Source organism: Rhinatrema bivittatum, chromosome 3 (genome assembly GCF_901001135.1).
Source record: "Rhinatrema bivittatum chromosome 3, aRhiBiv1.1, whole genome shotgun sequence".
NCBI lineage: Eukaryota > Metazoa > Chordata > Amphibia > Gymnophiona > Rhinatrematidae > Rhinatrema > Rhinatrema bivittatum.
The window spans coordinates 40253524-40280715 of record NC_042617.1 but is presented as its reverse complement, the minus strand read 5'-3'; the positions used below and the strand labels follow the sequence as shown (position 1 = coordinate 40280715).

Genomic DNA, 27192 nt, shown 5'->3' with positions numbered 1-27192 from the left:
CTTTGGTACATCCACTTGTGTGGATTGGTCTGCCTGAATGATGAGGAAGGTGAAATTACTTCTAACCTGATAATTTACTTCTCTAGGACAGGCAGGTCAGTCCATACTCCCGTCCTGGGCTGGCTAAGCTGCTCTATTGCCTAGCCTAATATAAGAACATAAGAATTGCCATACTGGGTCAGACCAAGCGTCCATCAAGCCCAGTATCCTGTTTCCAACAGTGGCTAATCCAAGTCACAAGTACCTGGCAAGTACTCAAACATTAAATACATGTCAAGCTACTATTGCTTAATAATTAATAGCAGTTTATGTATTTTTCCTCTAGGAACTTATCCAAACCTTTTTTAAACCCAGCTACGCTATCTGCTGTAACCGCATCCTCTGGAATTCTAGAGCTTAACTAGGCGCTGAGTGAAAAATAATTTTGATTTGTTTTGTGTTTTTCAGGGGCATTGCTACAGGCAGAAATTGGAGGCCGATGAGGATTTTTCCGGGTTAAGGAGAAACCTGGTAAGTGTGTACCTTCCTAAGGGTATGCCTTCTTTCCTGCTGTCATTGCTACGTTTCCTTGTTTGAGTCCAGGCTTCTTGTCCTTCTGAACAAAAAAAAATAAATTTTTGTTGGGATAAGGAAATGTTTGTGGTCAACAGTTGAGTTTGTTCAGTTGTCCAGTTAGCTTTTACAGGAAAACTGATATCTGGCAGGGCTATATGAGGTGTCATCAGCAAGTCAGTGTTCTCAGTCTCCATCTGCTGGTTGGAGTACATAACCCACTTGAGTGCACTGGCCTGCCTGTCCTAGAGGAAAAGAAATTATCAGGTAAGACGTAATTTCACCTTTAATGCTGGTGCAGAATCTGACATTTAGATGTCCAGTGTTTTGCAAATTATATTTGGACATCAAAGAAAACCACATCAGAAGAAGCCAAGTTTTGCTTCTTTAAACTGTTGTAAATCTTACATTTTACTGAAATACTTGGGCTCTCATACTGAATTCAGCTTAACTGTAACATGAACTTTCTAATTATTTATTTTCTTATCTATGCATTGTGGTGTAATGGCCTATGATACTGGTTTTGATTCACAGGCATGTTATAATTTGTTTACAAGGTACAATATATGAGTTTCAGCAGACCTATAATCCAATTTGGGTTTTTCCCTTCGATGTCAATAATTAAGTAGTGAAGCTGCAGAATCTTTTGACAAATAGTGGAAATTCTGGTGTTTGGCACTTTCTTTTTATTCACTTTCAGTAGGCCTGCCACTGTCTGGGTATCGTTTTTTGTAACTTCTGAATTTCAGTGCACAATACGCCTAGAACAAAAGGATGAAGCAGTCTATAAAATGGTATAATAAATAAAAATGAATAAAACCTCGGGACTGTCCAATTAAGATGGCTTTCTATAACAATGGTGCTCAAATTGGTCCTCATCACACCCTCCCCAGCCAGGCATGTTTTCACAATATTCCTAATGAATATGCATGAGATTTCTACTTACAGTGGAAGCAGGACATGCAAATATATCTCACGCATATTCACTAGGAAAAGCCTGAAAACCTAACAGGCTGGAGGGGCCCCTGAGGACCGATTTGAGCACCACTGTTCTAAAGTTAAGCATCTATGATTCACAGCTGTCTGAACATTTATTAACTGATAGGCATGAAAGTATTTTAAACATTTAGCTTCCATGCAACCTTTTGAAAATTTGGCTCCAAGTGTAACTTTACCTGGCAGCATTAAAGAGCGCTGATGTAAGTTTACTTGCGACTGCTAGTGCAACATGAGACAGCAACGGCTGCGTGCTACCCTGAAAAAAAAGTCAGAAGAAAATGTTTCCAGAAAGGAAAAAAAAAAATTGTAAAGCCTGTTTAACCATCATAAAACAAATTCAGTTTGTGAGTTCCAGCAGTAGAGAGTTCTAGCAGCCATAATGTTCTCTTTGCAGGCTGAGAGACTTTTCATTGAATTATTTGTAATGTCCAAAGGGGCACCATAAATGCAAAAGCAGCTTACATTTAAAAAATAATTGCTGCATTACACCATACAATCGTTTCATGATTTAATCATGTTCCCAGAGTCCACTCTTATTTTTCACAATAATGTTTAAATGCAAATCTTTAAGTAATACGTGAAATTCCAAAAGTGAAAATGCAAATGAAAATACTTGCCAACAATAAATGAAAGAAATCCAAGGACCTGCTTTTGAGGTCCAAGAAAAGACTTGGAGTTGATGATTATATGATGGTGAAAAAATATTACTGAAAGCAATTAATTAGTGCAAAGCACTAACAAAAGTAATAAAAAGAACAAACAGATATGCTCCATCTCAAAGGAAGTATTTTGTATATTGTTCTGCAGCAAGTGCTTTTTAGTGTATGCTGCTTTTGTATTTTTGATATTTTGGCTTTACTTTTACTTTATTTGTTTTCATTTATGGTAGCTGATTTGCCTCTGCATGACCATTGGTGTAATATTTTCACTGCACCAACGTAAGAATGATCCAAACCTGATATTTTGAATGAACTTTGAAGATAATATCAGTCCCTTAGCAAGACAAATTTCAGTGATGGTGCATTCAAACATCAAGGACAGGAATTGCTCATTTAATGTAGATAGTGCCTCTTGTAAAACAAACAAACCAAAAAAAAAAACAAACCCCAAATCTCCACGAAGTAAAATCAGATTTTGTTCTGGCTAGTCACCCTATCCCCTATCCCCTGGCACAGAGACTGGGGCTGTCTGTGTTCATCAGTGAATGGGTAATAAGAGTAAGAGTCAGAATGTTTTATTCAACTCGTTATCAAACAGCGTGTTAGACCATTCATTAAGTAAGCAATACTATTTTGCCTACCTCAAGGGCATAAAAGAAGCCAGTAAAAGGATTGGCTCCAACAGTAATGTACTGAGACATGGCTGGAGGGCTACTTTTTATAGCTGCATTATATCCTCCTAGAACAGAGGCAGTCTTCATCTGATCGAAAGGTGATAGAGCCATGATACCTAAAAGAGCAAAAATAAGAAGATATTTTACTGCAAAGCGATGAAACAATAAATTACATTTTAATTACAGTAAATCTATTACCAGGACTGATCATTAGATTGTTGTTCCCTATAAAATAAACCCCATTCTCTCTTCTGGTTAGAACAATGGATCAAGGCTCTCAAAGATCCCAAGATTTAATGACTCAGGGCTGTGAACATGGACTCTGAAAGAAGCTAAGCTCCAGCAATTTGGTAACATAATCCAGAGTTCCCAAAAGAACCCTAAACTTCAGCAACCCATTGCCATAAAGGAAAATTAGTTTCTTACCTGATAATTTTCGTTCCTGTAGTACCAAGGATCAGTCCAGGACACCTGGGTTGTGACTCCGCACCAGTAGATGGAGACAGACTAAAACTTGTGGGTGGAGCCATATATGCCCCTGTGCCAGTCACAGCCCCTCAGTCTTACGTAATGTCAAAGTAGCATAGGACAGGTAAACTAACTACAAAACCCATCCCCAACGGGAGCCATGTCCAAAACCCCTTGAAAACAGCAACCGAATAACTCAACGAGCGGACTCTCCGATTCTTCAGAGCAGCTGGGGCGGGATCCTGGACTGATCCTTGGTACTACAGGAACGAAAATTATCAGGTAAGAAACTAATTTTCCTTTCCCTGTACGTACCAGGATCAGTCCAGGACACCTGGGATGTACCAGAGCTAACTTACCGAGGGTGGGAAGCAGAGAGTCCCGCACGGAGTACCCTCTCTCCAAAACCCCCAGCAGTGTCTTGAACATCCAGCCGGTAATGACGTGTAAAGGTATGCAACGACTTCCAAGTAGCCGCCCTGCAAATCTCCTGGGGCGACACCTGAGAAGCCTCTGCCCAGGAAGCAGCGTGAGCACGAGTAGAATGTGCTCGGAGACCCTGCGGCACAGACTTTCCTCATACTATGTACGCCGAACCAATGGCCTCCTTGAGCCAGCGTGCAATCGTAGCCCGGGAAGCCGGACCCCCACGCTTTGGGCCTGAGAACAAAACAAAAAGATGATCCGTAACCCGGAACGGATTGGTGACCTCTAGAGGACTGCCCTCCAGACATCCAACTTCCGCAACTCCTGCATCTGTGGCAGCGACGCATCGTGAATGGGAAAAGCTGGAAGCTCAATGGACTGATTCACGTGGAAGGCCGAAACCACCTTGGGCAAGAAAGAAGGGACCGTCCGCAAAGAGATTCCAGAATCCGAGATCCGAAGGAACGGCTCCCTACAGGACAGAGCCTGCAACTCTGAGACGCGACGCGCCGATGCAATAGCGACAAGGAAAACTACCATTAACGTAAGATCCTTGAGCGTTGCCCGTTTAATGGGCTCGAAAGGAGACGAGCACAACGCGGAGAGTACCCAGTTGAGATTCCATGACGGACAGGGATGGCGCAATGGAGGACGAAGATGTTTAGCCCCCCTGAGAAAACGCGCAACATCCGAATGCAAGGCCAGGGAACCCCTGTGCCCCTTGCCCCTCAGACAGCCAAGAGCCGCCACCTGTACTCTCCACATTGCGCTCTGCGCACCATTCGAAGACTACCCAGACGCGAACATAAGTCATAGAGGTAGACGACTTTCTGGCCCGCAACAACGTAGCGACTACCCCATCCGAATAACCTTTCCTCTTCAAGCGCTGCCTCTCAAAAGCCATGCCGCAAGACAGAAGTGATCCGCATCCGCCGAACAAACGGGGCCTTGACGGAGGAGGCCCGGAAACCCCTGGAAGCGAAGGGGAGACTCTATCGACAACTGGATGAGGTCTGCGAACCACGGTCGCCGCGGCCATTCTGGCGCTACCAAGATTACACTTGCCGGATGTAATTCGATGCGCCGAAGAATCTTGCCGATCATCGGCCAAGGAGGGAACACGTACAGCAGGACATTCGTCGGCCACGGAAGGACCAACGCGTCGACGCCTTCGGCCCCTCTCTCTCTCTCCAATGGCTGTAAAACCTGGGCGCCTTGGCATTCTGCCAGGTAGCCATGAGGTCCATATGAGGCGTCCCCCACTTTTGGCAGATCAGCTGAAAAGCCTCCGGCGCCAGCTCCCACTCTCCGGGATCCAGATGATGACGGCTGAGAAAATCCGCCTGAACGTTGTCGACTCCGGCAATGTGAGACGCCGCTAGGCCGCTGAGATTGCGCTCTGCCCAAGCTAGCAAGAGCTGCGCCTCCTCTGCCACGACAGGACTCCTTGTTCCCCCTTGGCGATTGATGTAGGATACGGTGGTGGCATTGTCCGACAACACCCGAACCGCCTTTCCCCGTATCAGCGGCAGAAAGGACTGTAGAGCCAGACGCACTGCCCGGGTCTCCAGACGATTGATGGACCACTGAGTCTGGGACGAGGGCCACCTGCCCTGTACCGACCTGACTAGGCAGACTGCTCCCCAGCCGGAGAGACTGGCATCCGTGGTTACCACCGTCCAGTTGGGCACCAGGAGAGACACTCCGCAAGTCAAGTGGTCTGCTTCTAGCCACCAGAGGAGGCTGTCCCGTGCCTGGTCCGTAAGCGGAAGTGGCAGATGAAACTCCTCCGACACCGGCTTCCAACGGGAAAGCAACGCTGATTGCAAAGGGCGCAGATGAGCAAAAGCCCAAGGGACCAACGCTAGAGTTGAAGCCATAGAACCCAAAACAGTCAGATAATCGGAGACCCGTGGAAACCACAGTGACAACAATCGGCGTACCTGACACTGAAGCTTGCGAACTCTGTCCATGGACAGGAACACTTTGCCCTTCCTGGTATCGAACAGAGCCCCCAGGTACTCCAGAGACTGAGTGGGAACTAGGTGGCTCTTGCTGAGGTTCACCACCCATCCCAGGGATCGCAAGAGAGCGAGAACCCTGTTGACTGCCTGCCGGCACTGAGTCTCGGATTTGGCTCGAATCAGCCAATCGTCCAAGTAGGGGTGTACCATCAACCCCTCCCTCCGGAGCTGAGCAGCGACCACCACCATCACCTTGGTGAATGTCCAGGGAGCCGTGGCCAGGCCGAAGGGAAGGGCTCGGAACTGATAATGTCGGCCCAGGATACAGAACCTGAGGAATCGATGGTAAGACGGCTGGATGCCGATGTGAAGGTACGCCTCCGTGAGATCCAAGGATGCCAGGAATTCGCCGGGCCGGACTGAGGAATTACCGACCGAATAGTCTCCATTTTGAAGCGTGGAATGCGAAAGCATCTGTGTACACCTTTCAGATCCAAGATAGGTCTTGCGGTGCCGTCCTTCTTTGGCACGATGAAGTAAATGGAGTAACGGCCGAAGCCCTGCTGCCCTATGGGCACGGGGGAAATTGCCCCTAAGGATTGCAGGCGTTGGAGGGTAGCCTTTACCACTGCGCGCTTTTTGGGGCACTTGCATGGCGACACCAGAAACTTGTCGAATGGGATCCGTGCAAAATCTAACGCGTAACCGTGACTTATCACGTCGAGAACCCACTGGTCCGACGTTATTTTGGCCCATTCCTCGGCCAACAACTGCAGCCGAGCTCCCACGTTTGGGACGAACGACCGCAGCTGCTGCGAGGGATGGACCGGCCGCATCTCATTGGGAGGATTTTGGACCCGCGCCTCCCGGGGCTCCTGCCGACCGAATCCTTTCCATCGAAAGGACTGGGACCAAGAGGACGACCGTGAGGGTCCCGAACGGTAAGAAGAGCCAGCGGCCCTCTGCGGACGGGATCTCCTGCCGCCGCGGAAGCGGGAACGGCCCGAGAAAGAAGACCGAGATCTAGACCGGTCCTCCGGCAGCCTGAACGCCCTATTCTCACCGAGGGACAACATCAACTCATCCAATTCCTTGCCAAACAACAACTTTCCTTTGAACGGCAGGGCCCCTAAATGAGCCTTGGATGAACCGTCCGCTGCCCAGTTACGAAGCCAGAGGAGCAGACGAGCCGACACCGCCGAAACCATAGATCTAGCCGAAGTACGAAGGAGATCATGGAGCGCATCAGCACTATAAGCAATCGCCGCCTCAAGCTGATCAGCTTGCCTGGCCTCCCCTTCCGAGAGACCTGCGTTGGCCTGCAGAGTCTGCGCCCAGCGTAAGCTGGCCCGCATAGCGAAATTACTACAAATGGCTGCACGGACCCCTAAAGCAGACACCTCAAAAATTTTCTTTAGTTGTACCTCCAGCTTCCTGTCCTGGATATCTTTGAGAGCCGTGGCTCCCATAACAGGAATCGTCGACTGCTTCGTTACGGCGGACACCGCCGAATCCACTTTCGGCAGACGGAGCAGTTCCAGCGCCTCCTCAGGCAACGGGTAAAGTTTATCCATGGCCTTGCTCACCTTGAGACCCAGCTCCGGAGTGTCCCACTCCCGAGACAGGATGTCCGAGGCCGTAAAGATGAATGGAAAAACCACTGCGGGCCCCGTGAGACCCAGGAGAACTGGGTCCATATTAGCCCCCTGTCTGGGCACCACCGCAGGCGCTTCCACCCCCAGCTCCTGGAGTATAGCCGGGATAAGCGGGGACAGTTCCTCCCTACGGAACAAGCGAACCACCTTGGGGTCGTCCCCCTCGATGGCAGGATTTCCTTTTCCCGCCGCTGGCTGAGCCGGCCCTTCATCCGGCGCCCCATCAGCCCCCTCCAGAGGCTCTTCGGCCGGGTCATCCTCTCTCTGAGAGGAAGAGCTTGAGTCCGTGTCCTGCGGAACACCCCGCAAGGGACGGCTTCATCGTATGGCGACCCCATCAGGGGCCGTGATAGATTTCCTCTTCCGGGATCTGGTGGATCTACCAGATCCCTTCGCCACACCTGTCTTCCTGGCTTTACTGCGGCGTTTGCATTTTAAAATCGTTCGCAATAAAAACGCGAAATCTGAGGAGTAGGAAGACCCGGAGACGGACTCCCCGGATCCGGAATGCGCGGGAGACCCCGCTCCCCCGGGGCACCCCCGGCGGGTCGCCGTTGTGAAGAAAGCGCGGGAGGCAAGCCACCATCTCCTGCTGCCTCCCTCGTGGCTTCCCGGCCTGTTGCTAAAATGGCCGCCACTCCCGCGCTGAGCGGGAAAGGGTCCCCCGGGCCTGCAGCGACGGCCGATTCGCGCGCCGGCAATCGCGGCGCCCTAGCCCGGACCCCCGGAGCGCCCCCCCGACGAACCCTCGCCGCCAGAGACGCAGACGGAGCAAACTCCGTCTCTAGAGAGCCGCGCGCGCGCAGAGCCGCAGGAGCAGCAAGCCGAGCCTCTCGGCATGCCACGAGCCGCACAAATCAGAAGGAGGAAAAAAATAATAAAAGCAATTAAATTAAAATAATCGCAGCGGAAGCGCACCAACAGCCCCCCCCCCCGAAGGAACGGAGAGCCGGCACTAAAAGGAAACAGGAGCCGCAGCAAAATAAAAGCAGCCAAAACTTTTTTTTTTTTTTTTTTTTTTAACTACTGCCGCTGTCCTCGGTCCTGAGGCCTGTGTTCCAGCAGGGGTGAGTGAACCGGGCTCCCCGGTGTCACCCCCGACGCTGCTACTGCAAAAGGCGGGTCCTCGACCCTAGCAGCGGCCTCAACCAGGGGGGGATGGTCCCCTCAGGACTTTCAAAACCCCCCTGGGAGGCAGGACCAGCGGGAATCCAAATAGAACAGAAAATAGCTTTTAACAGTAAGACAAACTAACTAACCAAAGAACCCTGACTATAAGAAAAAAACCCCAGGGAACCAGGGCTGTGACCAAACCTGCACCATCTACTGGAGACAGAGTAAGACTGAGGGGCTGTGACTGGCACAGGGGCATATATGGCTCCACCCACAAGTTTTAGTCTGTCTCCATCTACTGGTGCGGAGTCACAACCCAGGTGTCCTGGACTGATCCTGGTACGTACAGGGAAACATGGATTCTCAAGAAACACTTGTTCCAGGAAAGTACGGCTGTGAACTTGGGCTCTAAAGCAATCTAATTCCAGCGACCAAGGGTCATAAACAGGGACTTGCATGGAACCCCAGTTCAAGCATCACAGGTCAGTAACAACTTTGAAGGAGCTCCTTTTGTAACCATCTGTTCAGATTGCTTCTCTAGCAAGGCATCACTAGAAAGCGATGCCTGCATCTCCCTCCTCCCATGGACTGTGACTACTGACATTACAGTGAGGAGGAGGAAGTCAGGCTTCCAAGCTTCATCAACTGTTGAATAAAAGAAAGTTCTACATATAAGCCTTGCTTCTCCTTACTACATCTTCTGCATTTTTTCATCTCTGTATTAGCAAATATTTTCATTATACTATTGTTAAGGAAACGCCTTTCAAATATTATTGCCCTCTACTCCAATCTGGCCCTTTCTATTTGTAGAGAGACACAACACTACTTACCAACGCTAGCATGGTCAACAATAGTATCAACATCCAGGAGGCCCCACTTCTTGTACGCCAGAGGCGGCGGCTGGATGCTCTCGTTGCCAGATGCTGTAGCTTCCCATATTTTAATATCAATCAAAACAATGGCAAAAACACAAACATTTATGGATTACTTAGAAAGCTAAAATCTATATCATTACATTTTCAAAAGTTCTGCAAACAAGTCAAGAATATATATTAACACTGTAAATGATGACAGAAAAAGATTAATTGGTCCACCCAGACTGCTCATTTATTCCTGTACAAACTGCTAAAGCATACCCCAACATAGAGCTAAGTCATATAGCATTACCATTTGTAAGATATCACTTCTAATCCTGGACAGCTTTTGCTGTCTTCCTCCTTTGTATTTTACAGTCCTGGGTAGATAAGCATACAAGACCCCCTATTTAGTTCACACTAGCACCCCCTCCCTTCCCTTCTCATATCTATCCACAAAGCTTTGTAATAATCTAAATAGCTACCAATACTAATCTAGTTGCTGCCCGAACATTTAACTTCCAAGGTCCCCTGCATAGCCTACCGACAGACCAGGTAATGTAATGGAGCCGGTGCAGAGAAGGGCGACCAAAATGGTGGGAGGTCTCCATCAAATGACTTATGAGGAGAGGTTGAAGGGCCTAAATGTGTATACTCTGGTGAGGAGGAGAATTAGAGGAGATATGATACAGACCTTCAGATACTTGAAAGGTTTTAATGATGCCCAATCAACAATAAACCTTTTCCGCTGGAAAGAAACCAATAGAACTAGGGGTCACGAAATGAAACTCCAGGGAGGACGACTCAGAATCAATATCAGGAAATATTTCTTGATGGAGAAGGTGGTGGATGCCTGGAATGCACTTCCAGAGGAGTTGGTGAAGACAAAAACAGTGCAAGATTTCAAAAGGGCATGGGATAAACACTATGGATCCTGATAGGCAAGGGGTAGGGGAATAAGAGGCATGGGGGTAACTTGCTGGTGTGGTGGATACTACCCTTAACAAATAAGCCTTCATACTGTTGATGCAACTCTATCATTGCTCACTGCTTCAACAGCAGGGGGAAAAGAGGAATTGGATTCAGACAACAACCAACACGGACACTGAACTGTACAGTCTGGGAAAACAAATCAGCATGGGGGTAACTTGCTTGATGCGGCAGTTACTACCCTTAACATGCAACTCCAATATTGCTCTCTGCTTCAACAGCAGGGGGCAAAAGGAAATTGAACTCAAAAAGTAACCAACAAGAGCCCTGACCTTGGTAGTCTAACTGATATGTTTGGGAAACTGATAACTATGGGAGCTTGCTGGGCAGACTGGGTGGGCCATTAGGTCCTTTTCTGCCATCACTTCTGTTTCTATATGTGTGACAACCTGTATTTCTGCTAGGATTTCTAGATATTATTGCACTTCTGGCTTACCAGGCAGACCCAGTTGCTCGTTCTATCATTGCAGATGCCGGACAGAAAGAAATAGCTGCTTGGTTGCCAGTGTTTCTGCAGACTCAACATTTTGTATTATCCATTTCGTTGCTCATTCTAGCAGTCCCAGAATTTGTCATTGAATCATTCAAGTATGGCACCTTAAATACACGCCACTAGGTCATGTTCCACTGTTGCTAATTTTTTGCATTCTTAACATCTGTTACTGTTTTAGCCTCCATCACCTATTCCAGGGTGGTATTCTATGCACCCACCACCCTTTCCATGAAAAAATATTTCCAGATGTTGCTCCCGAGTCTACCTCAGGGCTGAGCAACTGTAGTCTTCAAGAGCCATCAACTGGTCAGGTTTTCAGGAGATCCCTAATGAATATACAAGAGAGATCCTCATGAAGACTCCCAAACTGTATGCAGTTCTCTCACATGATAGGTGGCCCTCAAGAACCCGAGTTGCCCATCCCTTGGAGCCTCAAAAAGAAGTTTGAGAATTCCTTTCAATTGAAAAAGGGTTTCTTCTTGTGCATTATTTATAGTTTTCAGGTATTTGAACGTTTATGTAATATCATCTCCATTTAGCCTCTACTCTATACATATTTAGATCCTTAAGTCTCGTCTCACAGGGATCTCACCATTTTGGTAGCCCTTCTCTGGTTCATCACTATCTATATCCTTCAGAAGGTAAGGCCTCCAGAAATGGGCATACTATTTATTTTATTTTTCTATTTATTTAATATCAAAAAGTTCAAGAAAGATCTAAAAACTTTCCTTTTTCAATACAGTCTACATTAATGATCATCTCTATCCAACAATCCATCTACAATCAACTCAACCAACCAAACCCAGGCACGAAAGAAAAAGTATCTACAACTAGCATCAACCATATTCATTACAATTCGGAACTTATAAGAAGTAATGATAGAATCCCTCCTTTATGATAAATTAATACTATTACTGTTACTTCCCTTTTTTCCCTTTTCCTCCCTTTTTCACCCCACCATCTTCCCCTTCCTTCCATTCCCCCCCCCCCCTTGTTACTTTTTTGTAACTATGTATAATTTATCTGTTTTTGTTTGACTTTGTAAACCGTTATGATGGCTGAACCGAATGACGGTATATAAAAATAAATAAATTTATTTACCGCAAAATCATAACACATCAATGCAGTTTACAAACTTAAAATTCAAGCATAAAAATCTAAAAAACCCGTTCAGTCAAAGGAATGGCGTGTCTCTGCAACTGTTAGGCTGCCCCGAGGAAGAAACAGCATCTCAGGGCAGCAGGGGGTCGTGGGGGAGAGGTTGGAACACCAACATTTACCCCTAAGGCAGCTGAAATACTGGCTGTAAGAAATAAGTAAACACTTACCCCAAAAACAACAGAACAACATAAGACGGAATTGTACAAGACAGATCTGTCCCTGAAAACAAAATTCTGCCTGCAAGTCTCCAGAGAAGCTGAACACAGGCTGCTTTTTTTTTTTTTAATAAACTTTATAACTATGATCCATCCAAGGAAAGAATTAGAGGAAAACAAAGAATAAAGAAATTCTGTAAACTATCCTCTAAATGAACTGGGGAACCGAAGGTGCAACTACCATCTGCTGGAGTCAGAGAAATACTGAAGGTTTACAGAGGGCGCACCAGTTATGAGAGACCGCCCTCTCAGTTTTTGCTCCGACTCCATCTGCTGGAAGGGGGACATAACCCATGGTCTGGACTGATCCTGGTACGTACAGGGAACTCTGAAATAGCCAGGTCTTTTAAGCTTTTCTTAAATTTGGGAGTAAATAATTCACCTCTCAATGATTCTGGCATATTATTCCATAGGATAGGACCACCTATGGAAAAGGTTCGGTCTCTGATCTTACCTATATGCGTTGTTTTTATTGACTGAATTTCCTGCAACCCTTTATTCTGCGAATGTAATGAATGCGAGGGGATATACATTCTTAAGGCTGCACAGAGCCATGAAGTGTTTACTTGATTAATTACTTTATGGATGAGCATGAGAATTTTATATTCAATTCTCAAAGAAATAGGAAGCCAATGTAATTTAGCAAGGACCGGAGTTAATATGGTCAAACATCATGTTTCCAGAAGGTAAACAAACTGCTGAGTTTTGTAGGAGCTGCAATTGGCGTGTTGTAGAATCAGAAAGGCCAAGCAAAAGGGAGCTACAATAGCCTAAATATGCCAGAAACAAAGATTGGACAACAAGTCTAAAATCTGGGGGTTCTAACAGGGGTTTTACTCTCTTCAACATACAGATCCTATAAAATCCAGATCGGATAATTTGTCTAATATGGGCATACATGGAGCGCCTAGTGTCTAACATAACTCCGAGATGTCTCACCCCTGATGAAATTTTGTGTGACCTTTTAAAGAAACCTCAAGCTTTGCGGGGACATCTTTGGTTCTAGACAGAAACAATATCTCTGATTTTGAAAAATTCAAAACCAATCGATTATGAGACATCCAAATTGAATTGCCTCCAGATAGAATTTCAGATCGCAGAGGCATCTGTACCCTTTATAGGAACTAAAAATTGAATGTCGTCTGCATATATGGAAAAAAAAAAAAAATCCAAAGGCCTGCCAAAAGTTTACACAATGGAATTAGATAAATGTTAAATAAGGTAAGCGAAGGGGAGAGCCTTGCAGAACCCCAGTAGAAACTTTGATCCAGCTTGAAGAGTGTTTCCCAATAGTAATTTGTTGAAATCTGTCATTAAGATATGACACAAACCATTTTAATGGACGACCACCAATGCCAAGTGATTTCAAATGGTTAACCAGAATATTATGATCTAACGTGTCGAACGCAGCTGACACATCCAACAATTCTAATAAGGAATCCTGACCACCATCAAGCCTCACAGTACAGCATCAGTAGTACTCTAAACAATGAAACCCAGAAGTGTAAGAATATCTATACTCAAAACCTATATAGATCTCACTTGAAAAGATAGATGTGTATACATGAAATTACCTATCAATGTGAATTCATAAAAGAATGACCATCATACCAAGACATTGATAGGCATATCATGCTAGGTTGCAATTTTGCCCATTCAAGTGCCTATATTTTTAATCAGTCATTCTTACTTTAGTGAGGGTCCTCCTCTCAGTAAAAGTGTACCCCAAACACTTTAATCTCCTTTTTTCTTGAAAAAATGTTTATGGACGTAAAAAGATCATTTATATAATTTGGACAACACTTATCTTTAAAGTTGACTTCAAAAAGTAAATAGGATGCTGATTGAGAGATGTTCCCACAATGTTTAAATGTTAGACTCCTGACATTGCAATGCTTCAGAAGATAAAAGAATCTTCCTTCCTCAGGGGAAAGATGAATCGTTGTTGGAAATAATTTCAGCAAAATCCCATATTTTCTATAAGAAAAAAATCTAAGTTTTGCAAACAGTTTGGAGACAAGCAGCTTTCTCTACTGGCGGCGTTTCAGCTATTTCCTGCCTCTAATCGGCAGCGGTATGCAAGCTCGGCTTTTTAAGAGATTCAAGTGTGCTGCACGGAGTTTTTGTGGTAACACGTCTCCAAACTGTTTGCAAGTGGCCTTCAGTCAAAGAAAGATTAGCAAGCGATGTCAAAAATGGAGCTATAACCTCTCTCATTATCTTTCAATTACCGTAAGAAATCAGATTTAACTTGTTTGGGGCGGGGTTTATTTTCGCAATGATGATGCACTAACAAACTGTACAATGGCATAATCCCCTCCTATTTTAGACTAGTTGTACCTCAAACCTATAAAGATGATATTGCCCATTAAAAATAGCTAATTATAATATATTAAAGAATGTCTTAAATGTACAAAAGGGCTGGCCCAGTGGCTCAGAAGTTGTGCTTCATGTGTCATGCAGAAGACCTGGTTTTGATTCTCAGGTCAGATCTTGTGTCTCCTGGGCTGACCAGGATTGGTGATGCTACAGATGTGGCATTTACAGCCCCTGAGTGGAGAAAGCAGAAAGGAAGTCTCAGCATAACTCAATGGTGACACCAACTGGCCAGACTCAAGATGCACTGCAGTGGCTAGGATAGGTGGTGGTGGTTTGGTGGGGGGTGGAGAATGTTATTAGATAGAGGGCAAAAAAACCAAAACAGTTAGCTGCAAATGAAGGCATAGGGCACCATAGCCCAATAGAGGCTGGAAGCAGAAGCAGAAGAAAACTGCCAGGCCAAAAAAACTAATAAAATCCCACTATACAAATATGTAATATAAAATCTTAACTGAAATATACAAGTGATTATCAAATAATTTTCCTCATATGATGTAGACACACTAAATTTACTATCTATCCAGAGAGAACAGTGACTTAAGAGGATCACAAGTCCATTTCAATATTACAATAGTCATACAGTCATTCTTTGAAACATACCTCTTGCCACCTGGTTTCGACAAGCACGGAGGGACTGAAACAGGCTGAAACCATCAATGGTCACAAGCGCAGCTGGATACAGAATGCTCAACTCTTCATGCTGTATAAACAGAAAGAATACCAGTCACCACTTTCATGCTAATTTAAAATTTCTTTTCTCTCTGTGTATGTACACCCAGAAGCTAGAATCTCAAATATTTTAACTAATTAGCTTAGACAATTATTGCACATCCCACCAGGGTGAATTACCAGGCGGAAGTAAATGCCATAACGCATCTCATTTAACAAGCTCTGCAATGTAAGAAAAAAATCTGGTGCAATGCCAACACTGGCACAAATAGACATGTAGAGACACAATCAGTATGAGGCATTCACCAAGGTCTACCTATACTATCAGGGCTGGCCCAAATGAGTCCTGATACTGATAGCTGCAAGAGGTAGTAAGCAGATGGGTCACTTTTCTCTCTGTTAAATTCTGTCCTATACTTATTAAAAACACATCACCATTCTAACCCCTAGATTCATCAAAATGCGTTATTAATGTATGGATAACGCCCTCAATAAGAAAAAGGGGCGTTTAGGGTAGTTGTAGAATTACCGCACCATGCGATAACATAACGCTTCACATCGGTAGTATTGCTTGGTGTGATAAAGCTTTTGCGTCCCGCGATAATCCCTATTTTGCATCTTGGGGGGGGGGGGGGGGGGGGGAAGAGAGAGAGAGACAGACAGACAGACTATCTACAAGACCTTCATAGTAGTAAAGTATTTATATCTCTATAGGAGGGCCATCTAATAGCTCAAGGTGAGGTGTTGGTGGTGGTTTAGAGTTTAAGGGCCAGTTTTTCATGCAGAGTGAGATGTACGAACAGTACAGTACACCTCGGTGAAGAACTGAGGTCATTTGGAGTGAGTAAAGTCTCACAAAGATGGCATTTCTACTATGTTCTCTCGCCCTAGCTTGAAGGACTCTACAGGGTACCATCAAGCTAGGGTGAAATAACATAGTACAAAATTTCATCTTTCCTCACTCCAAATGATGTTAATCTTCATGAAAGTGTATTGTGTTGTTCGTACATCTCACTTTACATGCAAAACTGGCCCTTAAACCAACACCTCATCACTTCTCCCCTCTCAAGCCCAGAAATGGCCGAAAACCAATTCTAAAAATTTATCGTGAATTGTGTTACGGCCATTTTGGGCATATCGCACAGCTTAACGCCAGGAAAAAAGGTATACTTATTTCCGGTGTTAAAACCGTGCAATAGCACGCGTTATGCTATCACACGATGCAATATTGTCCCTCATTTTAATAATGCCCACCCAAACTCCTCACTTATCCCACCCTTTCCCGAAATCTGCATCCACACAGCGCGACAGCATTATTATCGCATACGTTAAAGCGTTATCACGTGCGTTAACGCCATAATGCATTTTGATGAATGACCCTGTAAGACCAAATGCAAAGTCTATACTGAACTCCAGAAGTCCAGTGTACTAATGTGCATAAAAAATCTGTACAGCTACCTCATTTTTATATGGAAATTGGCAATGGAGTGCTGTATACAGAGGATTATACTGATAGATTAATTTTTCTATGCCTAGAAACAGTCAATTCAAAACTGGCACAGAGGGGACTGCTATGCCACATAAGTCCTAGTGGAGATCTTCTATAAGGTTTATGTGCCTTGAAAAAACTATGCTAAGACTTCATGTTCTCATTATGCATTCGGGTATTTCATGCTCTCCAAATTACTCTCCTCCAAAATGGAGCACTTCAGTTGAATGCGCCATACTAAGGCAGAGGAACTGTATTGTGCCTGGGGCTACAGATTAATATAAATCAGTTATTTACTCTCTCAAATAGAAGGACTAGGGGGTACTCCATAAAGTTAGCATTTAAAACAAATCAAAGAAAATGTTTTCACTCAGCGCATAGTTAAGCTCTGGAATTCAGTGCCAGAGGATGTGGTTACAGCAGTTAGTGTAACTGGGTTTAAAAAAGGTTTGGATAATAAAAATTGTTTACACAAAAAAAGGTTTGGATAAGCTCCTAGAGGAAAAATCCATAAACTGCTATTAATTAATAAGCAATAGTAGCTTGAGATTTACTTAATGTCTGGGTACTTGCCAGGTACTTAAGACTTGGATTGGCTACTGCTGGAAACCGAATGCTGGGCTTGATGGACACATGGTCTGACCCAGTATGGCATATCTTATATTCTTATCTCCAAATGCCATTCTTTTCTTTGCACAATTCCAGCTTAAAAAACTTAGTACTTTTCATTTTATAGATTGTTTGATTCATTCTACTGATATCTAAAAATACCAATGTTCTCTAGCAAAGTCTATCTTGTAGCATCTCTAGAAAGGCCTCACATATGGTACAATGAGAGGGGAACAGTGCCAGTGGGGAAATGCGAGCATATGCCACTTAAATCCAATACTGTGTGCAACTCTGCCCTTGAGCTAAATACAGCAAGCACACTTTGAGCCAATTAGGATATACTCTCAGTGCATGCTATTTCCTCATTACAGGTCTAGAATGCTGGGTCAGACCAAGGTCCATTGAGCTCAGCATCCTGTATCCAACAATGTCCAGTGCGGATCAAAAGTACCCAGCAGATCCAAAAAATAAATCTATTTTTGTTACTCCCTTCCAGGGATAGCAATAGCTTTCTTTAGTCTACATGGCTAATGTTTTATGGACTTTTCCTCCAGGAATTTGTCCAAACCTATTTTAAGCCCCAGTATGATAGTTGCCTTGACCATGTCCTCGGGCAACATATTTCACAGCTTGATGTTCATAGAGTGAAAAATATTTTTGACAATTTGTTTTAAATCTGCTGGCTATGATTTCATGGAGTGTCTTCTCATTTTAGTATTAATTGACCTATGCAGTTAACTGGAGAACCACAAGGATCATGTCTTTCTCCACTACTTTTTAATATTTATTTACATCCTCTGGCTGACCTATTTACTAGATTAGAGGTAATAGCATATATCTATGATGATCTTCAGTTTTGGATTCCTGTTGATTGAACTATGAAAGATCCAACTGAGTTCTTGCAAATATATGTGAAGGAAATAATGCAGTGGATGGTGACTAGTAAATTAGTTTAGAATAAGAAAAAACTGAGGTACTGGGAGTAGAAAGATTATTTGAAGAATGTAGCAATGGTGAATTTCAAGCAGAATTAGTTGGCTGACTCTGTGTGCCGAAGTAACTGCAATCAAGAAGATAACCTTCCATGTCAGGTACTTCAACTCGCAGGAAGCAGTGGCTCAAATGGATCTCGCATGAGACAAACCAGAACCACGATAAGATCCCAGGACACAACAGTAGACTGTATAGGAAGTTTCAGCTGAAACAAATCCCACATGAACCGGCTCACCACAGAATGCATAGAAATCGGCAAACCATCCACCTCATGGTAGTAGGCTCCGATAGCACTGAGGTGCACTCTGACAGAGTTGGTTTTCAGACCAGCATCAGAAAGAGATAGTAAGTGGTCCAACAACCTGGGAGTAGGACAAGAGAATGGATCCAAGCCATGACTCTCACACCAAATGGAGAACCTCCTCCACTTCAAAATATATGATTTCCTGGTGGATGGTTTTTGAGAAGCTACCATGACCCGAGACACGTCCTCAGAGAGGTCAAGGGAGCACAGGACTAACCTCTCACCATCCGGGCCGTCAGAGAGAGTGCCCGGAGTTTTGGACGGCGCAGCCTGCCTCAATTCTGTGTGATCAGGTCGGGGGAGGTCCCTAGACTGATCAGTTCCCTGATGGAGAGGTCCCAAAGGATTGGGAACCAAACCTGTCTCAGCCACCGGAGGGGCCACGAGAATTATAGCACCCCCCCTTCTTGCCAGAGGTTCAGGAGAGTCTTCAACACCACTGGAAGCGTAGGATATGCATACAGAAGGCCCTTGTCCCAATGGTGGGCAAAGGCATCTGAGGCTAGTCTTCTGGTTCCCCAGTGAAGGGAGCAGAAATTGCTTACTTTGTTGTTGTAGGTGGAAGCAAAGAGATCTTTGTCTGGTCACTCCCAGAGGCGGAAAAGGTGGTTCGCCACCGCCTGGTCCAGGGACCACTCGTGGGTGTGGAATGTTCGACTCAAGCGATCCGCCACCACATTCTCTGATCCTGCTACGTACATAGCCTGGAACAGAATTCCATGGTACTGGGCCCAGGACCAAATTTGAACAGCCTCCTCCTGGCAGAGGAGGAGCGATCTGGTTCCTCCCTGCCTGTTGGTGATCCAGTACCGAGCGGTAGGAAGAGCTGCGTTAGTGCCTACGGCACCCGCGGTTACCGCCCGCACAGTGCAGCTCACCTACCGCTCGATCCTGAAGCCTAATTATATGTAAATGTAAGCCGCGTCCGAAAAGCCTTAGGCCCGCGCAACCAGGATACCAAATAGAGCGCCTATACAGGATCCTGGGTGCGCGGGCCTAAGGCTTCACGCCACGCTGGTATCTGTCATTTCAAATGTCATTTGAAATGACAGATACCAGGAAGCAACGGCGGCGACAGCACAGAAGCAACGGCGAAACGACTTGTCAGTGTCCCCCCTCCTCTCGGAGCAGGGTGCGAAAAGCCGCCTTGCTCTGGGAGGAGGGGGGACACTGACAGCGACGAAGCTTTCCCTCAGCCCGGACACCGGCGAAGCCAGAAGACAGCGGCGGAGAAACAGCAAAACAACTTTTCAGTGTCCCCCCTCCTCTCGGAGCAGGGCGGAAAAGCCGCCTTGCTCCGGGAGGAGGGGGGACACTGACAACGGCGAAGACAGCGGCGAAGCGACTTTTCAGTGTCCCCCCCTCCTCTCGGAGCAGGGCGCGAAAAGCTGCCTTGCTCCGGGAGGAGGGGGGACACTGACAACGGCGAAGACAGCAGCGAAACGACTTTTCAGTGTCCCCCCTCCTCTCGGAGCAGGGCGTGAAAAGCCGCCTTGCTCCGAGAGGAGGGGGGACACTGACAGCGGCGAAGCAACGACGAAGACAGCGGCGAAGCGACTTTTCAGTGTCCCCCCTCCTCTCAGAGCAGGGCGCGAAAAGCCGCCTTGCTCCGGGAGGAGGGGGGGACACTGACAACGGCGAAGACAGCGGCGAAGCGACTTTTCAGTGTCCCCCCTCCTCTCGGAGCAGGGCGCGAAAAGCCGCCTTGCTCCGGGAGGAGGGGGGACACTGACAGCGGCGAAGCAACGGCGAAGACAGCGGCGAAGCGACTTTTCAGTGTCCCCCCTCCTCTCGGAGCAGGGCGCGAAAAGCCGCCTTGCTCCGAGAGGAGGGGGGACACTGACAGCGGCGAAGCAACTTACTTTTCTGAAGCCATCATCAGGAACACATGCGATCGTAGCTCCTCCCGATGAAGACAAAGATGGCCGCCTGCACGGGGAAAGCGTGCAATTGGCCGCTGTTGCTTCGCCGCTGTCAGTGTCCCCCCTCCTCTCGGAGCAAGGCGGCTTTTCGCGCCCTGCTCCGAGAGGAGGGGGGACACTGAAAAGTCGCTTCGTCGCTGTCTTCGCCGTTGTCAGTGTCCCCCCTCCTCCCGGAGCAAGGCGGCTTTTCGCGCCCTGCTCCGAGAGGAGGGGGGACACTGAAAAGTCGCTTCGCCGCTGTCTTCGCCGTTGTCAGTGTCCCCCCTCCTCCCGGAGCAAGGCGGCTTTTCGCGCCCTGCTCCGAGAGGAGGGGGGACACTGAAAAGTCGCTTCGCCGCTGTCTTCGCCGTTGCTTCGCCGCTGTCAGTGTCCCCCCTCCTCCCGGAGCAAGGCGGCTTTTCGCGCCCTGCTCCGAGAGGAGGGGGGACACTGAAAAGTCGCTTTGCCGTTGCAGTCTCCGTGGCAGCCCCAGTCCGGACATCGGAGGGGGGCTGCAACGTTTTTTTTCGCTTTTTTTTTTTTTTTGGCTTCGGGAGCAGGGGAGAGGCCTGGGGCTGCCACGGAGACCGGCACCCATGATCGCGGCGGGGGCAGGTGAGCGGGGGCTGGGGGAAAGCTTTCCACCTACCCTTACCCATGCCTCTACCACCTGGGTCAAGGTAGGCGGTAAGTTTGCAGGTTAAACGCGCGACAAAACGGCAGGGAAAGGTAGCGTTAGTCGGGGCGCGGGTTACGGGATGCTAGGTGAATAGCTAATTCGCTCGTTTGCATGCAATATCGCGCTAATTCGCTCGTTTGCATGCAATATGCATGCCGCGGGCGGAAGGGGTTGCCCAGGGAATTTAGGACGCGGTAGGAGTAGGTTAAAGGGGATTCGGGATCGCAGGAAGGGCTAACGCGGCCGAAAACGAAGTTAAAAACGGCTTAGGAGCAGGGTAAACGCGGCCGCACTTTACAGGATAGGCCTGTATGTCTGCAACAGGACCACTCAACTGGATAAGTGATCCTGGAACACCCAGAGCGCATATCTGATCACCCGAAGTTCCAGGAAGTTGATCTGGCATGAAGCCTCCTAGGCCAGAGACCTTGTGTGCAGAGGCCATCCACATGCACTCCTCAACCCAGGGTGGAAGCATCCGTAGTGAGCACAACCTGGCATGGAGGGGTCTGAAAGGGAACCCCCCACTCCAGGTTGGGGAGAATTTCCCACCAGGACACAATATTCATGGTGCGGTCTCACCATGGAGCGATATAGAGGCATTATGACATTTTCCGTTTTATTAACCATTCCCTTCCTAATAATTCTTAACATTGTTTGCTTTTTTGACTGCTTCAGCACACTGAGCCGACGATTTTAAAGTATTATCCACTATGATGCCTAGATCTTTTTCCTGGGTCGTAGCTCCTAATATGGAAACTAACATGGTGTAACTACAGCAAGGGTTATTTTTCGCTATATGTAACACCTTGCACTTGTCCACATTAAATTTCATCTGCCATTTCAATCTTCCAGTCTTGCAAGGTCCTCCTGTAATATATCACCATCCGCTTGTGAATGAACTACTCTGAATAATTTTGTATCATCCGCAAATTTGATAACCTCACTCGTCGTATTCCTTTCCAGATCATTTATATATATATTGAAAAGCACAGGTCCAAGTACAGATCCCTGAGGCACTCCACTGTTTACCCTTTTCCACTGAGAAAATTGACCATTTAATCCTACTCTCAGATTCCTGTATTTTAACCAGTTTGTAATCCACGAAAGGGCATCGCCTCCTATCCCATGACTTTTTAGTTTTCTTAGAAGCCTTTCATGAGGGACTTTGTCAAACGCCTTCTGAAAATCCAAATACACTGCATCTACTGGTTTATCCACATGTTTATTAACCCCTTCAAAAAAATGAAGCAGATGTTAGGCAACACTTCCCTAGGGTAAATCCATATTGACTATGTTCCATTAAACCATGTCTTTCTATATGCTCTAGGATTTTGATCTTGAGAATAGTTTCCACTATTTTTCCCGGCACTGAAGTCAGGCTCACTGGTCTATAGTTACGCGGATCGCCCCAGAGCCTTTTTTAAATATAGGGGTTACATTGGCCACCTTTCAGTCTTCAGGTACAATGGATGATTTTAATGATAGGTTACAAATTTTAGTTAATAGATCAGTAATTTCATTTTTTAGTTCCTTCAGTACCCTAGGATGCATATCATTTGGTCCAGGTGATTTGTTACTCTTTAGTTTGTCAATCTGGCCTACTACATCTTCCAGGTTCACAGTGATTTCATTCAGTTCGTCTGACTCATCACCCTTGAAAACCATCTCCAGAACTGGTATCTCCCCAACATCCTCATTAGTAAACACAGAAGCAAAGAATTCATTTAGTCTTTCTGTTATGGCCTTATTTTCCCTAAGAGCCCCTTTAACCCCTCGGTCATCTAATGGTCCAACCGACTCCCTCACAGGTTTCTTGATTCGGATATATTTTTAAACGTTTTTATTATGAGTTTTTGCCTCTATAGCCGTCTTCATTTCAAATTCTCTATTTGCCTGTCTTATCAATGTTTTACACTTAACTTGACAATGCTTATGTTTTTTCCTATTTTCTTCAGATTGATCCTTCTTCCAATTTTTGAAGGATGTTTGTTTGGCTAAAATACTCTTTCACCTCACCTTTTGACCATGACGGTAACCGTTTTGCCTTCCTTCCACCTTTCTTAATGTGTGGAATACATATGGACTGCACCTCTAGGATTGTATTTTTAAACAATGTCCATGCCTGTTGAACACTTTTAACCTTTGCAGCTACACCTGTCAGTTTTTTTCTATTTTCCTCATTTTATCAAAGGTTCCCTTTTGAAAGTTTAGTGTTAGAGCTGCAGATTTACTTATTGTCCCCCTTCCAGTTATTAGTTTAAATTTGATCATGTTATGATCACTGTTGCCAAATGGCCCCACCACCGTTACCTCTCTCACGAAATCCTGTGTTCCACTAAGAATTAAATCTAAAATAGCTCCCTCTCTTGTTAGTTCCTGAACCAATTGCTCCATGAAGCAGTTATTTATTACATCCAGGAACTTTAAGTCTCTAGCAAGTCCTAATGTTACATTTACCCAGTCAATATTGGGGTAATTGAAATTTCCCATTATTACTGCACTGCCAAATTGGTTAGCTTCCCTGATTTCTCTTAGCATTCATCATCTGTCTGACCATTTTGTCCAGGTGGACGGTAGTATACTCCTATCACTATACTCTTACCCAACACACATGGGATTTCTACCCATATAGATTCTACTGAGCATTTAGTCTCTTGTATGATCTTTATCCTGTTGGACTCAATACCCTCCCGGACATAAATACCATACCCCCACCAAGTTGATCCTCCGAGGTTTCCCAAGGTGCTCGGCCTGGACTTTCTCCGGCGCAGAGGATGGAGATGATCCTGAGGTCCTGGAGCACAACGACACTGAAGAAAGCCTATCTCCAGCCCCGCGCTCACGTGAGGACACCAGAAGGGGAGGGGCACTGAGGGAAGCATCTTCATTGGTTTCCCACAGTCCTTGGGAGTAGAGGTGCCCGATGGCAGAGTTGAAGGGTCAGATTTTTTAGACCCAAAGAGTTTTTTCATTTTATCAAGCCGAGTCCGATGACCCTTGGGGTCATTTGGTCACAAAGACGACACTCCCGGACGTCGTGTGATGCCCCCAGGTAGAGGATGCAGACGTAATGATAGACATTGTCCATGGACACTCGGGACATCTACGAAAACCCAATGACACTAAAAAAAAAAAAAAACACAAAAAAAAAAACCAGCCAGAGAGTGGTCTATGACCGGCGGATACCAAAATCGGCAGAGTCGGGAGTCAACTGCAAAGAAGGTACAAAAAGCTTACTCATACCATCCTGAAGCACCGATGGGTGAAGGGGGACCCGGAACAGAAAAGTACCGAAAAAAGTACCAAGAAAGAGCAGAACTTCAAAAACCTGCAAGGTAAACAGCTCCACGGAAAAGAAGAGTCTGAAGGGGGATCCCACGTGGACGCTGGCATGCTCAATGTGTCTAGTCAAAGTTCTAGAAACTTTGACAGAAGATTTCCATGCCAGGTTCCATCTGATGATGTCACCCATGTGAGGGGACTACCATCCTGCTTGTCCTAGGAGAAATGAAGTAACATCAGCTAAATATTTTCCCTTTGATGAAAGCATAGTGGTACCGAAATAGTACTGCTGGGAAGTATTTCATTCGTTTATAATGAAATTATGTTTGTTGATGAGTGTATTCTGTGAGTAAGGACTGTCTTTTAAAAAAAAAAACCAACTCACATTTGAGAATTTTATTTATTTATTTATTTAACGTGTTTTGTATACCGTCATTCGGTTTCGCCATCAGAACGGCACTTTACCATTTAAAAAAAAAATCCTTCGGGGCATATGATTAATGCAATTGGCTATAGCACATTGCATTTCTCATTTACGATACCCCATGGGATCAAAAACTGTGCTTTATCTATGGTAACCATTTTGCCTATCTTTATTGGTTAAAGTCATAAAAAAATGTTGCCTGTCATGAGCATGGACACAGGGAGAACAGTAGATGAAAAGCAGGAATATGCTTATTTCACAACACCAAATTTTGCTGAATCATAGAAAGAGAATATGACACCAGATGAGGCCCAAAAAACCCACAGAATGCCCAATTTCATTCCTGGTACAATACCAGACCCCAATCAGTCCCTGACCTAATTCTCACTTCATGAAAACTAGGGATACTATGTGCATATGTCTCCATCATCTCCACTGGGAGGTCATTTCATGCATCTATCACCCTTTATGTGAAAAAATATTTTTTGATGTTGCTCCTGAGTCTCCCACCTTGGAGCCTCATATCTGATCTCTTGTTCTAGAGCATTCTTTCCTCTGAAAAATATTTCATTATTGCACATTGTTTAAACTTTTAAGATATTTAAATATGCTATCATATCTCCCCCTCTCTTCTCTAAAGTATGCATGTTAATATCTCTAAGTCTCATCTCACAAATGGGCAGCACCATATTGGTAGCCTTTCTCTGGAGTGCTCCCACCTTTCTAGAGGTGTGGCCTCCAGAATGGGACACAATATTCTAGATAAGGTCTCACCAACAACCTGTACAGAGGCATTACACCTTTTTTCTGGTGGCTATGTATACTAATATTTCTCTGATTCTGGCTACTGCCTTATCACACTGTTTTCTCTACATTGAGATCATCAGACTTTATCACTCAAGGTCTCATTTCTGGTTTAAATTTAATATAAATTGGCATTTACAACCTGCTTTTATCTCACCCACTATCATGCACTGCTCCCTCAGTTTTCTTCACCCAAATGCATAATTCTGCACTTTTTTGCATTGAATCTTAACTGCCACATATTGGACCATTCCTTGAGTTTTCTTAGGTTATCTCTCTTGTTAAGCTTACTCCTTCAGGGAGGTACACTCTGTTGCAGTTCTTGGTGCCATCTGCAAAAAGGAAAACCTTTCCTCCTATTCCTTCTGCAATATCACATACATCTAAGCACATGCATCGATCTAATTCTCTGGTCACTTATTCAAAATATTGATCAGATCTTTCTGATACGATCTCTCTTTGGTAAACCCATGCTACCTGCGATCCTGCATGCCCACTAAATTCAAAATATTTCACTATTTTTTATTTAGTAGAATCTTCATTCATTTACTCATCATTGGAGAGCATTCCTTGAAGGGAATCCATTTCTAAGTGATTTTATAAATGGGATGCTGTAATCCACATCTGGTACATTACAATATCCCACCTCCCCTTCCACTTCAATTTTATGTATGTCATTGATTAGATCTCTATCCAGCTCTTCCACTAGTACTGGGGGGGGTCAGTAGATCACTGCAGTATAGATGAAAAAGTGCCCTGCTTTCCAAGATGTCCCACAGAATCCCTCTTTTCTCCATAATCTCCTGCATTTCAATTGCTTTAATACTATTTACATAAAGAGCTACTTCTCCCCCTTTTCTGTCTTCCCTATCCTTCCTGAATAGACTATAACTTGAAATGGCCACTTCCTAGTCATTGAACCATATCTCCAAGACAGCAACAGCCATCAGAGTTTATGTCTGGAATTTTATTACATAGACTATGAGCAATTGTGCTCATAGCCCCACAGATATTTCTTCTTGATTTATCACCCATTTGTATTGCCTTATACTGGTTCGACTTGGTGTTTGTCTCCACTAATTTCATTTGACAGCCAAATGCAAATTGGCTTTCATTCACCAAACCCTCATCATCTAGTTTAAGCACTTTATCTATCTATGAATTGAATCTCTTGCCTTGGATCTTAGTTTCACTGCCAGAAAGAAATAGGAACGCTGTACAGTATGACCTTTTGTTTCATATATGGCCCCAACCCCTAATATATCCAAAATACTTCTCTCTGCGCCATTTTTGAGCCATTTGTTGAAGCTGCTATAATAAATAGATATAACCTCAGAAAATGCTATGATCATTGCCTACTGCCCCCAAGTCCTTCCCTTAGTTTCTTGAATTTCTCCTGTACTACACCAACTTAATTTCTAGCCAGATCACTG

The 27192-nt window shown here is 45.2% G+C and overlaps 1 protein-coding gene across 4 annotated transcripts in view; it reads right to left on the bottom strand.

Annotated features, from left to right (window-relative positions):
* Positions 1 to 27192, bottom strand: part of RAB3GAP2 (RAB3 GTPase activating non-catalytic protein subunit 2) — a 279134-nt gene that overhangs the window by 158810 nt on the left and 93132 nt on the right. For 3 of the 4 annotated variants that reach the window (XM_029593170.1, XM_029593169.1, XM_029593167.1), the window contains exons 8-11: positions 15203 to 15302; positions 9341 to 9439; positions 2852 to 3000; positions 1728 to 1807 (exon numbers count right to left, since the gene is read on the bottom strand). In XM_029593170.1, the coding sequence (XP_029449030.1) occupies positions 1728 to 1807; positions 2852 to 3000; positions 9341 to 9439; positions 15203 to 15302 (428 nt within the window). The remainder of the gene's footprint in view (positions 1 to 1727; positions 1808 to 2851; positions 3001 to 9340; positions 9440 to 15202; positions 15303 to 27192) is intronic. The other variant, XM_029593168.1, reaches the window with a different exon arrangement.